Here is a 13,285-nt window from a genome sequence, read left to right as displayed (position 1 = left end):
GGTGACAGTTTTTTGACCATTTTCATGCTGTATTAGCCGTCAATTGGGTCGACTTCCATTCGCTTTCATCGCTCCTAATCATAGTCGGGGACAATAACTCTCCGATTGTTGACTCAATTTCGAGAAAAAGGACTGATATCCATTCGATTGGATAGATGAAAAATGAAAAAAAAGCGTAGCAAACAATGCATTTTTAGGCCCGATAATAACAGTATAGGAAGGACTCCCTTCAAAAAATTATGTTGGATGACCCAATTGCCGTGCCTTTCACTTTATAACAGGTGTTAAAATAACTTCTTAATGGAAAATAAATTGACATGGCGGGCGAAAGTGTTTTCAATCAACACTATTTCTCTCTCTCTACTTTCTCTCTCCAGAGTCCAGAGTAGTATTGTCCTCCGAAAAACTTACAAGGGATGGGAGAAACGATTCAAAAAATACAGAAACTCAGGTTAGAATGTGAAACAGAGATTCCGATTCAACTACAGCGAGCTACTTCTGCACTAACTTCATTCCGAAATTCATTAGATTTCATTAAGCTCAAATCCGAAAAAACGTCTCAAAATCAAGGTGAATAGACTTTACTAGCTCCAAATTCTTACTTCTTTACTTTGAAAAGATGATTTTTTGTACCTTTGAGTTGATAATTTGGGTAGTTAAGTTCAATTGTTGTATGTGGTAGAGAAATTAGGGTTTTTGAACAATACATGATGTTAGGGTTGAAAAATTAGGTTTTTTTTTTCTTTTTAGTTTGAGTCATTTCGAATATAATTTGAACTCAAGATCTATGGTTTTTGTGAAGCAAAGATACTGTGCTATTTTGATTTGGGTTACTTCTTTGATGTTGTCTTTGATCCAATTCAGAGAAACTGGGACAGCTCAAAACGCGCTCGAGAGAATTGGAAGATGAGTTGGTTAAAGCTCTAGCAGGTAAAGAGATGCACCATATTGATACTTGTCTGTAGTCTTACTTTTGACTTAACTTAATTATTGTGAAGCCTTGTTTGATTCGTTACTATTGCATAGATTTTCTGCTGCGTGAGTCCATGTTTAATCGGATCATTGAACTTATTTTGGTGATATAATTAGTGATATTTCATTTTTTTTTTGGTGTTTTTTCTTTGTATCTGTAGTGAAAACTGACAAAGAGGCAAAGCGTATGGACTTGAATGATTCAGTAGTTGCTGCAAAAGCCAGGATAGAAGAACTAAAAAGAATTGTGCAAATCAAAACAGCAAAGGAAGAAGAGTATGGAGCAATCATTTCAAGACAGTTAATGGGTGGGATTTATTCTTTCAAGTAACTACCTCTTTTGATAGCTTAAAGTCAAGCAAATGTGTTTTTTTGGCACATGTAGTAAATTTAGTTCCATCCCAATTTTCTTGTTACACGTATGCTTGAACTGTGGAGGTTTAATGGCCTAACTTAAAAGACCAGAGGTGTGTGGCATGCCTTTGCCCAATGGGCATAAGCCTCTAAACTCTTGAGTTTTTAGCATGTTGTATTCTGTGCATGAATAAACTTTTCTCTTACAGATAAATTTTGCCAATGTTATCTAGAGCCGTATTTTTAAGACTCGATTTTTTTTTATCATCTTCAAGCTATAGAAGCACAGGAAGAAAAGGTTAAGAAGAACACAGATCACAAAGAGAGCACGGAAGATGCCATTTCATGGTACAATAAGGTTCTTGGCTTTCGAATTGAAGGAGGACGTGGTAACTGTTTTCTTCTCTTATTGCAATTATGTGTATGATATTTTGCAAGAGCATTCATCTTATTAACAAACTTCTTTTATTACAGGAGTCAAATTCATATTTAATAACATTAACACAGAACATCCACATGAAGAATATTCATTCGTTGTTCGGCATGAGGACAATACCTATACTTGTAAGTAATACACATTGCTGTGGCTGTATTTTTTTGTGTGGTAATAACCATGAGGGTAACATAATCTGTCATATGGCCATTCAATCATCTAATTCTTTCTCAGTGCTAGATTGCCATCCATTCGTGGAAGACACCAAAGAATTGGTGCAAGAGTTGAATAGAACTAATGGTCTGTTCAAGTTCGTCAGAATCATGAGAGAAAAGTTTCAAGCGGCTGTATCGATCGGTAAATCATTTTATGTGCAGCGTTCATACTTCAAACCTATTTATGATTGTCAAAGACCTTCTCGTAATAGGTGGTAACTGTCGCCTAATACATGCAGATGTAAATCTCACTCTTGATAATCTGCCTGTTAGGATTAGTTCACAATTTTGAAGGTCATTATTGATGAAAGGGCATCATCATTGTTATTTTCTTGTTCTTCATATTGCTTTTGCTTCTACGCAAGTTTACCATTTGATTTATGATCTAACAGGATATCCTGATCAGGCTACTTCTGTGCATCCTGAGTCGGCCACAGTTTCTATATCTGCACCCACCTCATCAGTTTCAGCAAATGGGAGTGAATCCAGAAACGAGCAAAATCAACAACCAGGAGCTCTCGAGATACACAACAAGAAGGTTAAACGTGTTGGTGTGGAGAAATCACAAACTCTATCTCCTGCATCTGCATCATCTCATCGCCGGTCTCCTCGTTTACTTGCTAGCAATAGAGCAAAGACTAATTGATCATCCTGAGGTTGTGTTTTGCATTAACTCATGATACCCGTGAACTTCCTTGTTGAAGATTTCAGTGTTTTGTGGCAGTTAAGGGTTGGCAAATGAAGGCATGAAACAATCAGTTGTCTGTCCATCCCCAAAGAGACCAGAATCTTTCATGCAGATGAGTTTGGTCAGCTACATGTTAGGCAGAGTACTGGATTTGGATTTTAAAATATCAGTAGATAGGTAAAAGGATGCGCATTTTTCTTGCAAGAAAGCAAGAGTAAGGTATTCTTAAAATTAGACGGAAGCTAATCAAAATTAGTGGAGCACCTTGATATGGGGACTGCAACTTGTTGAAAGACTTGTTGTGTGTACTTTCTTGCATTCTAATAAGGATATCCATGTATTGTAGCAGTGAATGAATTCAGAGATATTAGCTTATAAGAGCAAGTCTTATGGTGGAATCCAACATATTCCAAGTGTGGAAAAACCATGGAATGTCAAGTCTAGTGGTTTCCAAGTTGGGGTCTTCCACAGAAAATCCAAGCAAGGTTCCATGGTTTGGTGGAAGGGTCCGTGGAATCCATTTGAACGCCAATAAGAATAGCGCTGAACGCTAATAAGAATAGCGCCAAAAAAAGGCTATTAAGAATAACGTTTTTTTTTATCCGTAGATTTAAAATGAGTTGTTGAAATCTAACGGCTGAAAAAAAGCGTTATTCTGAATAGCGTTTTTTTAGCGCTATTAAGAATAGCGTTTTCACTATTCCACCACTACACTTGCACTTCCATCCACAATTCCAAATGCTGAGGTGGCGTGGAAGATGGAAGATGGAACTCTTCCACCATAAGACTTTGCTCTAAATGCTGGTTCCTTTATCTGTTGATTTTATGTTTTACCACTCATGGAATCCAAAAGAACTTCCATGAGGTTCTGCCGACGAAAAATTCAACAGAAATATTCAGATTCTCACTTCTTTATATTCCTTTTGCAATATTTAGTGAGTACACCATATAGACCCACGTCGTAGGTCTCTCTTCTCAGTCATTTCATGGCTGAACCATCTACAGTGGAGGAACTGATTGAACGGGTAAAAAGTCAATTAGGTATCCGTTTCTTGATATTTTATTCCACCATTTGCTAACTTATTTGATTATCCTACAATTTTGCAAGATCATTACTTGAGATATTTAAAGGCTATTGTTTGTCTTTTAGAATATTTTGATTTCTTATTAGTTGTTCATAAAATCTTCTATGTACATTTTTACAGATGTATATTTCTCTCTTTCTACCAGGAGGAGATTCTCAAGAGTCCACACTGTCAGCATTGTCATCTTCTCTGAATCAGTGCACGACTTTGTTTCCACAGCTTTCGTGCTTCAGATTCATCATTTGCCAGGTTTGAGCAATGAGACTCGTTGCAATCTACAAAGTATTTACCACTCACTCCATTTGTTTCTTGACTCAAAGCAACATAGCATGTTGTCGACGCTCCCTAAAATCATGAAATTAGAAATAGTACACACAAAAAACTACAGTAGATCAAATATCTGTACTGTTGGGAACAAACAAACCAACACGTGCACATGGTTCTGAAACAAACCTGAGATGTTGATTTCAGAAACTTTGCTGCAAGAAAAAATAGAGAATCTGCACATAATAATATTTGACATTTCTCAGATTTCATTGTCAACCCACGGCTTGGAAATTCTTGTGCATTAATAGTTTCTTTTCATGCGAATTCATAAGACTTCTCTTAAATATAGCCCACACATTTATTAACCATAGCCAATTAAAATAAGTGCTTAAGTTAACCAAACGGACCTTTGTAATCATTCGGCATAGCCACAAAATCATGTATAATTATTATATATAGCCCATAATAATAAGATAATCATTAAAACCCTAGATTAACATCCACAAAAAAAAGGTGATTATCTAACTAAGATATTTGATATAATTAACGTTTTTTTTATAAGAATAATCAACACCCTCAATCAATTTTAGTACGATCATAATTGAGAAGAAAAAAAGGTTATCTTGTAGATTTTTCTTTTGGTAAATTATGTTTATGGAGTTCTAGGAGAATGGTTTTAGGAAAAGAAATAAAACCTTATTTAAGTTGTGGAATTCTTTTAAGGGAACAATTAGAATATACACCATTAATCTTGATGTAGTCATGATTAAAAAAAAATTATTTTAGAAAAAAATAAGAACTAGATTGTATTTCGTTTTGGGGAAAAGTAAGAATTGAGGTTTATATCAAATTGTTCAACTTGTGAGAATACTAAAAGAACAATCATAGTTAATTTTAAGTATAATTAAGAGAAAAAAATTAGGGTTTATTTTGATTTTGAGCAAAAGATATAAAAGTTTAATTGCTAGCAAAAAATTAAGACTTGTTGGTTTCTCACTTTAATTATTGGTTTTTTATTTTAACTTAAAAATTTTGGGCTATGGTTAATAAAAATGTGGACTACATTTAAGAGAAGCCATTCATAATTGCATACCTGTAACCAAGCCCTTGTGATCTCTGAATATTCCAGTCTTCACAATTCCTGGATGGACCGCATTGATCATCACCCTTGCATTCCTTGCCTATCAAAACAAGAAAAAGATGTCACTTAACTTGTCGTTCAATAAAAGTAATATCGAGTGTCTAAATGAATTCTTTTTCTACCCAGCAAATTTAAATTAATTGAGGAAACTGAACAAGGACTCAGTACTACCTTGAGCTGCTTCGTCAATTCTTTAGCATGCATTATCATCGCCATTTTAGATTGAGCATATGCACGTGTTCCATTGTAACTGCATCAGTTAAATAAGTTTAATTTTTAGGCGAGAAATCTCCTGGGGGAAATGAAACCAACGGAGAGAATTGGGTTTGATTTTACTTCTTTGGGCCGAGCATATTGTTGAAGTTGAACCTATCTCTTCTAACCCAACTGTGGATTACTGAAGAAACATTGACGATTCTTCCGTCAACCCCTGTCTGTGTTGCTGTTTCTATCATTTTTTCAAGCAGCAACTCTGTCATCAGATGATGTCCTGCCAATTAAACCAGAAACCATCTATTAGGACTTGATTGGGCAAGTGCATCCAAACTTCTGATTTGAAGTCAGGCATAAACTAAACTAGTCGTACTCAATCATCTCTCTAGTCTCAACTGGAGCATCAGGTATCTTTCAGAATGTATATTATGTTGGTGTCTTGGATCTTAACATGTATCTTTGGCCTCTTATACCCTTATCTCAGTTAACTGTAACTTAAATGTAATAGAGGAGTGAAGTAAGAACAGTCGAGTAGATGGGTACCTAATGGGTCTACTTGGTTCAGTCTCCTCAATCCTCACCTCTCTTATGTTTTTTCTTTAATATTAGACTACTAGTACTAATTAAATAAGAAAAGAACACCTGAGAAAAAGCCAAAAAGAGGTGGAAGAAAAAGTGAAAGTTAAAATAAGTGGTTTATAGGGAAAAGCGGAACATACCCAAGTAATTTGTAGCAAAAGTCATTTCAATTTTGTCTTCTGAAAATTCTAAGTTCTGACAGAACTTCCCAGCATTGTTTCTGCCAAGTAAAAATTCTTTCGTTCAGAGATTGAAAACATTCATAGAAAGCATTTACCTTTGTCCATCTACTAAAGCACGGCACAGAAAGATGATTTAAGTAAATACTCACATGAGAATGTTTAGTGGTAATTCAAGAGACAGAAACTCAGTGCAAAATCTCTTGATGGAAGCAAATGAACTAAGATCAATCTTCAACACTGTAATCTTAGCTTTAGGGTTTTCTTTTTGGATCTTCTCTTTCACTGATGTACCCTTCTCTACATCCCTTGCCGGAATTACTATTGTAATCCCTCTTTTTGCTAAAACCCTTGCTGTTTCTGCTCCAATTCCGGAGGTTGCACCTGTTTACTGGCCCAAGTAGCCAAGTATATTATTCTGTTTAACTGCTAAAAAAATTTAAAACTGTGTATGTACCTCAATCCTTAGTACTTATTATTATAGTCTGAATGTTCTTTTTTTTCTTTGATGAAAAGATTAACAGTTTAAGTCGATACTGCTGCTTTGTTTAAACGTACTGGTGATGATTTAGTGACAGCCAAGAATACGTAGTAAATGAAGAAAACCATACTTAACTATTTTGCGTCGATTGAGTAACAGTTTGGCTGCAATTTATAAACTTGAAGAGAAAAACTAAAAAAAAAAAGATCGTTGTTTTTCGATATAATGGTCATGAACACGTAGACAGACGCGTGAAACAGACACACATATAGAGAGAATAGAAGCTAATTACCAGTGATTATAGCTGTTAGATTATGAGGAGTTGAAAAGCTATAACAATCTTTTGTAACTTGTTCAGCTGTGGAGTTTGATCCAAATCCACTTGGACCTTCAAGTCCTACCAAGTACCGTATTGTTTGCTTCATAGCTAGATATATGACTAGGTAGTACTGCTACTACTGCAAAACTGCAACTTAGAGAGAGAAGAGATAGAGAAAAGTAGTATCAGTGATGAGCATAGAATGATCTACTGGAGTCCCATTCTTATATAGCATGTAAAATACTGTCATGAATAATGAAGGGAATGACTCATGGTAAAAATCCTCCCCTGAAAATAGTCAAAAAAGAGGACATCTTACTAGTACTCGGAGTAATCGATTGCAGCTAAAGGTTGCATTTTGTTACATCACGTCACAGTGATAAATAAAGACCCAATCCCAGCTAACTGCTAAGGCTTACATTATTTATATTGCGGTAGTGAAACAATGTATATATTCAGACCAGTGAAAATGAAACTTTTGTTCCCTTTGTTCGGGTTGGGTGGTTTTGGGCGTGAGCTAATCGCACCGTTTAGACCGTGAGTGCTGCAGACATTAGATGGCCCGCCGGCATGGCCAGACCGCCTAAGCGCCCTTGTTGCCAAGGGGAACACTCTTCGCTCGAACCTTCTCGATACCGATAGTTCGGCTTTCCGAATGCCAATGTATATATTCAGACCATCCGTTTCAATTTCCAACTAGCCTTCAAAGCATCCGTAGTAAGTCAACTAAACGACGCACGAATAAGCTTTTATTTTGTGTACGTCCAGTACTTGTCTTGACCGTAGTATATATTCCATAGATGCTGTTTGATTCCAAAACCATTCCATCGATCCCTGGAAGAATCCAACACAGCTCCATACATCCAGGAAAGAGTCCTTCCCGAACCGTTGCTTTCGATCTCATAGTGAATGGCCTTACGTTTTGTGGATTTTGTATGCATGCCGAGTATGAACTAAAGAACGCTAATAACATACTGTTCTTTCTTATAAACAACAAGTTCACAGTCACACTGATAAGATTCTCTCTTTTCTTTTCTTTTCTTCTCTTCATTTACCTTGCAAATGAGCCAAGACATATGAGCCAAAACATGCACCAATCAGTGGGTCCAAAAGAATCTACTACGTAAGGTCTATATAGGCAAGAAATTGTTTCCCGACAGAAATACTTTTCTAAGCCTATCAGAATAATATGCATGAGATGAGATATAAAGAGATGAGAGTAGTTCTCACGTTTCATTGCGTCTTAGAGAAGAAATTAATGACTTTATGAAATCTTTTGGGAGTGTGATACTGTTATGGAATGATGGGTAATGTTGGAGGTTTGACAAACTAAATCGATGAAAAGCTTTTGTTATTCTGAAAACACTAAGATTTGAATTAGGTATTGAGTGGAGGGACCATATTGGTCTCCCACTTTCAACACATAATACATGATCTTGTTAAATGGCTAAGAAGCATTTCACTATTCACTGTTTTCTTTGCTTATCTTCAACATCAGTCATCCTCTCAATGCATGACCACAAGAAATGAAAACAAACACATCCAATCCAACAACAAAGTGTTCATTCCTTTTTAGCTTTTTACTACCGAATTAAAGTAAAATTTTGCCCTAATTGAGTTTCAACCAACTAAGTTTATAATGGTTCTTTGGAAAAGAATATTGCTGATTAATATTAGGGCCGGTTTTGATCAAAATTAAAGGCATCTTTTGCACGTGAAATGCGGTAGTGCACACGGATAGATATGTCATTTACGTGCGGTGAAAGCAAGGGAAGATAAACTTTTTCTTTTTTCCTTTGTCTTTCAAAGGATGATAATGCTGTTCCTTCTTCCTCTTCTTTCTCTTTACTACTCATTATCATTGTTGTCCAAGCTTAAAATGACGATGTCCATAACCCGGACGAGAACTACAGAAATCGAAGCGAAAGTTTTAAGATAGAAGATAAGATTGAACATATATAAGGTTTAACCATATATGTGAAACCTAGCAAACTCCAGCCCTTTGTTTTTGTTCTTTTGACATGAAACTTTGAAATGATGGTATACAGATTTGTAAGGGTGTAAAATGTATCGGCACGACACACCTGATATGCATCAAAGTGTGCCTGGTGATGTGCTAGAGAATTTAATTTTCTGCGGTGTGTTGTGATTTTCTTTCCAAAAGCTGGGCTAGGCGCAACACACAAATAATCAGGTTGCCTTGTACTGTATTTTCATAAATCTTCGGAATTATTACTTTCTCTATCCCTGATTAGATGACCGTCTCATTTTGAAATTTTGTCAGTCTAAAAGTTGACATATATCATTAGATAAGGGTGTGTTTTTAAAATCACCCCTTTAATTCAATTTTGTTAGTATTTGATAATCATGTTTGTATTTGTTAATCATGTGTTTTAAAATACTTGTAAATATTAGTGGTATAGTTCGAAAGATGTATCATTTCAAAATTTTACTTTTTATTATGATTGGGAAAAAATATTTTAAAAAACTCTTCTCTCCTCTTGCCTTAAAAATTGTGCAAATTTAAAAATGATCATCTATTTAGCGCATCTCCAATGCAAGATGTAAAGGTTTTAGGGCTATTTTGCGTTTCCTCCCCTCCCAAGATCGCTAATTATTGTTTCCTCACCAAAAAGATCGAAATTATTGTTTCCTCACCTCGTTAGTTTTTCCATCCATTGTTGAGTTAGCTGATTCAGCATCTATACACACGTCGCATAAATTGTAGACGTTTTTTTTGATCTTCCGAAAATACCCTCTAAGGATACTTCTCCTCCTTCTCCGGCACCAGTACGCCACTGCCTTTTCCCCACCTTGTTCAGCTTTCTCTGTAGACGGAAATGGACTTTAAAAGGAGAGATAACAGATTATCCATGACTTCGATTCAGCTCACTTTCAGTGAATTAAAGTTAAAGTTATCCCAAAATTTCTGCTCGTGTTGCTGGGTGTTCATCTCGGTCAACAACCTCCAATTTCAGATCACATAAACTTCTATCCAACACCACCATTTACACCAGCAGATGCAAATTATCCTAACACAACCGACCACTTTGAAACCCATCCATTCATAATTCGTTTGAACAACAGATAACTCAGATCTAATTTCCCGCCATATAATTCAGGTCAAATACGACCCAAATCCCACAATTGTTACTGATATTGTAGTCATCTAATTCATCCTGTAAAATAATCAAATCATCCCTGACTCGATAAATTTCTTCTTGGTATTTTTGCTGTAGAATTTCCCTTCAAGAACTTTCATCTCAAATCCAATTTCGTACCCCATCAAAACCCCAAAACCGACCCATATGAGACCCCCAAATTTGTTGTTGTCAAACCATCTCACTGTCTGTACTGCTGGAGCCATATCTTCACGATGCAAAAACATCCTCTAGACATATCTCCCATTACAGCTACGGCAACCACTTCAGCAGCAGCAGATTCAAGTCCTTTTCTTTGTTATTCAATTTCAAATCAAAACAAAACCCATATCTTATGAAACTAAAAAGACCCATCCGAATCCCCTTCTCGAACTATCAAACTGCCATCAATTCCATCATAATCTTCAGAAACTAGGGTTTGAGCAGAATTTGGGGATTATTGTTATAAACTGAGATTGGGTTCGATTGAGAAGGTTAAAGAAACTGTGATGGCATATGGAAACATGAGTTATGTTTGATTTCGGAACTGAAATGGGTTTGGTGATGATTGAAGGGGTCTTGTGTGTTGTTACCGAGCAGACAAGAGAAATTTCGAAGATGGCAGTTAGATTTGATTTTGGTTCGCTTCTGTGATATGTGAATGGTTGTTGATGTTGAAATCGAGTAGAAGAGAAGGGGATCTGCAGCTATCTCCGATTGAGTTTGTTTTACAAGGTTTTGAAGATTAGAAGCAATAGGAAGAACGGGAGATGGTGCTGTCGATGTTGAATCTCCATCGTTCATTATTTCACTTTATCTACCACCATTAGAATAAATTTGTATGGGAGGGTACTTCGGGTACTTCAATTTACACGCATACAATCAATGTCATGCGTGCACAAAAGATAACTCAGCTAACCGAACAATGGATGGAAAAACTAATGAGGGGAGGAAACACTAATTTCGATCTTTTGGGGAGGAAACGCTAATTAGCGATCTTGGGAGGGGAGGAAACGAAAAATAGTCCAAGGTTTTAAATTAGTATGACACCTAGGATTTAAGACCTTTTCCACCAAAGGTCTCATCTCCAATGCAAGGGTAAGGGTCATAGAAAAAGATGTCACGGCTAAGTACGGGCAAAGGAGAAAGTGTGAATAAGACTTTCTTCAAGAAATTGGGTCTTAAGTCCTCATCATTTTTTCTCCTCTAATTTAAATAAAAAGTGTTAGATAAGACCTTGGGTATTGGAGATAAAATTTAGGTAGAGAGTCTTACCTTTATTTATTTTTTGTCATGTAGTAAATGACCCACAACCAAAAGGTAAAAATAAGACCTCCACGTAGGATGACCTTTGTTAAAGCATTGCTCGGCCGAACTCACAAGTGTTGTTATCTCAAGCTTGTTATCAAATTTGGTTGATCAAAACTATATCTTGATTTATAATCTACATTTAGTCAGGTCTCGAATTAGGATAGTTGAGAATCAGATATCACTGCGTTCTACCGTTTGAAGGCGAAGATCAACAGGAGCTTTGGAGAACTTCAACATCAAAAGGTAAGTGAAGATTGAACCACCTATTTCTCAAGTTTTCACCTTTGTATCTATGAGACATTGTCGCATGACTAAATTAGACAGTACATGCATAACATAAATTTCTAGTCAAGTTTATATTGAATATCGTTCTCGAAATATATATGACTATTTATTCTTAAGAACATTTGTTCGTACTTGATGAATTTGGTTAAGAACAATTTATTGTTCATGACTTCAAGATTTAATCATTTGAAAATATTTTGGAACAGTGACATGTGTCATTGATGTTATTCGGGAATGTTTCGATTTATTATTAGAGAGATATAACACTACTGTTAATCTGGATACATGACAGTATGCATACCAGTTCACATAATGGGAAAACTGTTATAAGTCCGGAGCCGCAGTACATGTACCCAGTACACGTATCAATATGGCTATAGTCCGGCAGCGACTTTGTGGTACGCATACCCGGTATCCATACCCAAAAAAAGTCTGTAACTCGTGAATCATGAAAAGTACGCATACCTAATATGCAAACTGGAAAAGATCTGTTGGTTCTAAAACCGAAAAGGTACACATACCCGGTATGCAAACCATAAAAGATCTGTGAATTCCTGAAATCGTTTTTGTATTAAGGGTACACATACCCGGTACACGTACTATGACAAACACATTCACGAACAGGTACAATACACGTACTTACACTGTCAAATATTTTCAGATGCATCAAAATTATTTCTATGAGATAATCGGCATTTGAACAAATCTCTAAAAACACTATCTAGACATTTTTGATCATACATATGACTCAAGAAAAGTCTTTAAAGTGTTATATGAAAATGGTTAAGCATATAGTTCGATTGGTTAGTTTGGCCTAACCTTTCATGAACAAGTCATTGTACACAGTTCGGTTACGGTCCATCCTAACCAGAGTGTATATTTTGCTATGTTATTCTCAAAGTCAAGTTTTTCATCTAACGGTGATTATTGATCTCTTGGATCAAAAGCTACCTTAGCTTAAATCTAAAGCAACCTTGACCTTGAAAGTCTACATAAGGAGAACCTCAAAAAACTGGGATTTTTGAATCCCCGATACTATTCTTGTGAGTCGTCCTCTCTTTCAAATCCTTATAGGGTTTAGCGACTAATTATACTTAACATAGGATTTATGAAGACAGGTCCAACTATCTCTATCTTGATAGTTCGTGTATCCTGATCTTGGTTTGATTGTTGAACTGCTCCAACAAGAAAGATAGAAAGAAATCACAAAGTTTATTCTTCTTAGACTTTGTGATTCCACAACTTTATACTTGTGAGGTGAATAATAATTTAGGAAGCTCTTCGGGAGTCATAAAACCATATTTTGAGGTTTGCTAGACTTTGTCTATTGTAATCGATTTCCAACCTCACCTTAATATTTAATCAGAACGGAAATCATATATATGCTCATCTGTGGGAGGCAGATTGGTTTAAAAACTTTAGTTGAGTTGAAGCAACTCTTAGGATGTAAAGGACGTTATCTAAGGGAATTAATTACGCGGAGTCTTGTTAGGATTAAAGAGGCGTAAGGAGCGCGAATGTAACTGAATTGTTGTGACGGTTCAATTCGGTCTCAACTACATTGAAGTCCGAAATTCTGATGGTAGGCTAGTGTCGTGGCGGCTTAATACAGTTTCGTGTTCG

The 13,285-nt window shown here is 36.0% G+C and overlaps 2 protein-coding genes across 4 annotated transcripts; one reads left to right on the top strand and one right to left on the bottom strand.

Annotated features, from left to right (window-relative positions):
- The first annotated feature begins 326 nt into the window (after positions 1-326).
- On the top strand, positions 327-3,027 carry LOC113276209 (kinetochore protein SPC25 homolog). Of its 2 annotated transcripts, none has more exons than XM_026525783.1 (7): positions 327-570; positions 865-930; positions 1,134-1,280; positions 1,608-1,715; positions 1,801-1,890; positions 1,994-2,116; positions 2,367-3,027. In XM_026525783.1, exons 1-7 carry the CDS (start codon positions 417-419, stop codon positions 2,618-2,620), a joined length of 942 nt encoding a protein of 313 aa, XP_026381568.1. In that variant the 5' UTR covers positions 327-416; the 3' UTR covers positions 2,621-3,027. The 2 variants fall into 2 exon arrangements, with proteins under 2 accessions (XP_026381568.1, XP_026381567.1); XM_026525782.1 differs by having other exon boundaries at positions 1,602-1,715.
- Positions 3,028-3,728: 701 nt separating this feature from the next.
- Positions 3,729-11,478, bottom strand: LOC113276208 (short-chain dehydrogenase TIC 32, chloroplastic-like). 2 transcript variants are annotated; one of them, XM_026525780.1, is made up of 10 exons: positions 9,585-11,478; positions 7,246-7,981; positions 6,900-7,073; positions 6,279-6,510; positions 6,088-6,167; positions 5,492-5,645; positions 5,327-5,405; positions 5,108-5,195; positions 4,201-4,247; positions 3,928-4,092 (listed from the first exon to the last, which is right to left on the bottom strand). In XM_026525780.1, exons 3-10 carry the CDS (start codon positions 7,030-7,032, stop codon positions 3,928-3,930), a joined length of 978 nt encoding a protein of 325 aa, XP_026381565.1. In that variant the 5' UTR covers positions 7,033-7,073; positions 7,246-7,981; positions 9,585-11,478. The 2 variants fall into 2 exon arrangements, with proteins under 2 accessions (XP_026381566.1, XP_026381565.1); XM_026525781.1 differs by lacking the exons at positions 7,246-7,981; positions 9,585-11,478 and having other exon boundaries at positions 3,729-4,092; positions 6,900-7,032.
- Between the last annotated feature and the right edge of the window lie 1,807 nt (positions 11,479-13,285).

The sequence above is a fragment of the Papaver somniferum genome, chromosome 4 (genome assembly GCF_003573695.1).
Source record: "Papaver somniferum cultivar HN1 chromosome 4, ASM357369v1, whole genome shotgun sequence".
Lineage (NCBI taxonomy): Eukaryota > Viridiplantae > Streptophyta > Magnoliopsida > Ranunculales > Papaveraceae > Papaver > Papaver somniferum.
Note: the sequence above shows the minus strand (reverse complement) of the source record. Positions and strands in the feature narration are given on the sequence as shown.

Bases quoted from the DNA above. Each gene is read 5' to 3' on its own strand.
- LOC113276209 (XM_026525782.1), top strand. From the start codon at position 417: ATGGGAGAAACGATTCAAAAAATACAGAAACTCAGGTTAGAATGTGAA. The intron at 1,281-1,601 runs GTGGGATTTATT...ATCATCTTCAAG, and splicing joins CATTTCAAGACAGTTAATGG to CTATAGAAGCACAGGAAGAA. The intron at 1,716-1,800 runs GTAACTGTTTTC...CTTTTATTACAG, and splicing joins TCGAATTGAAGGAGGACGTG to GAGTCAAATTCATATTTAAT.
- LOC113276208 (XM_026525780.1), bottom strand. From the start codon at position 7,032: ATGAAGCAAACAATACGGTACTTGGTAGGACTTGAAGGTCCAAGTGGA. The intron at 5,646-6,087 runs GTATGTTCCGCT...TTTAATTGGCAG, and splicing joins TTTTGCTACAAATTACTTGG to GACATCATCTGATGACAGAG. The intron at 5,406-5,491 runs GTAAAATCAAAC...TAACTGATGCAG, and splicing joins AATATGCTCGGCCCAAAGAA to TTACAATGGAACACGTGCAT.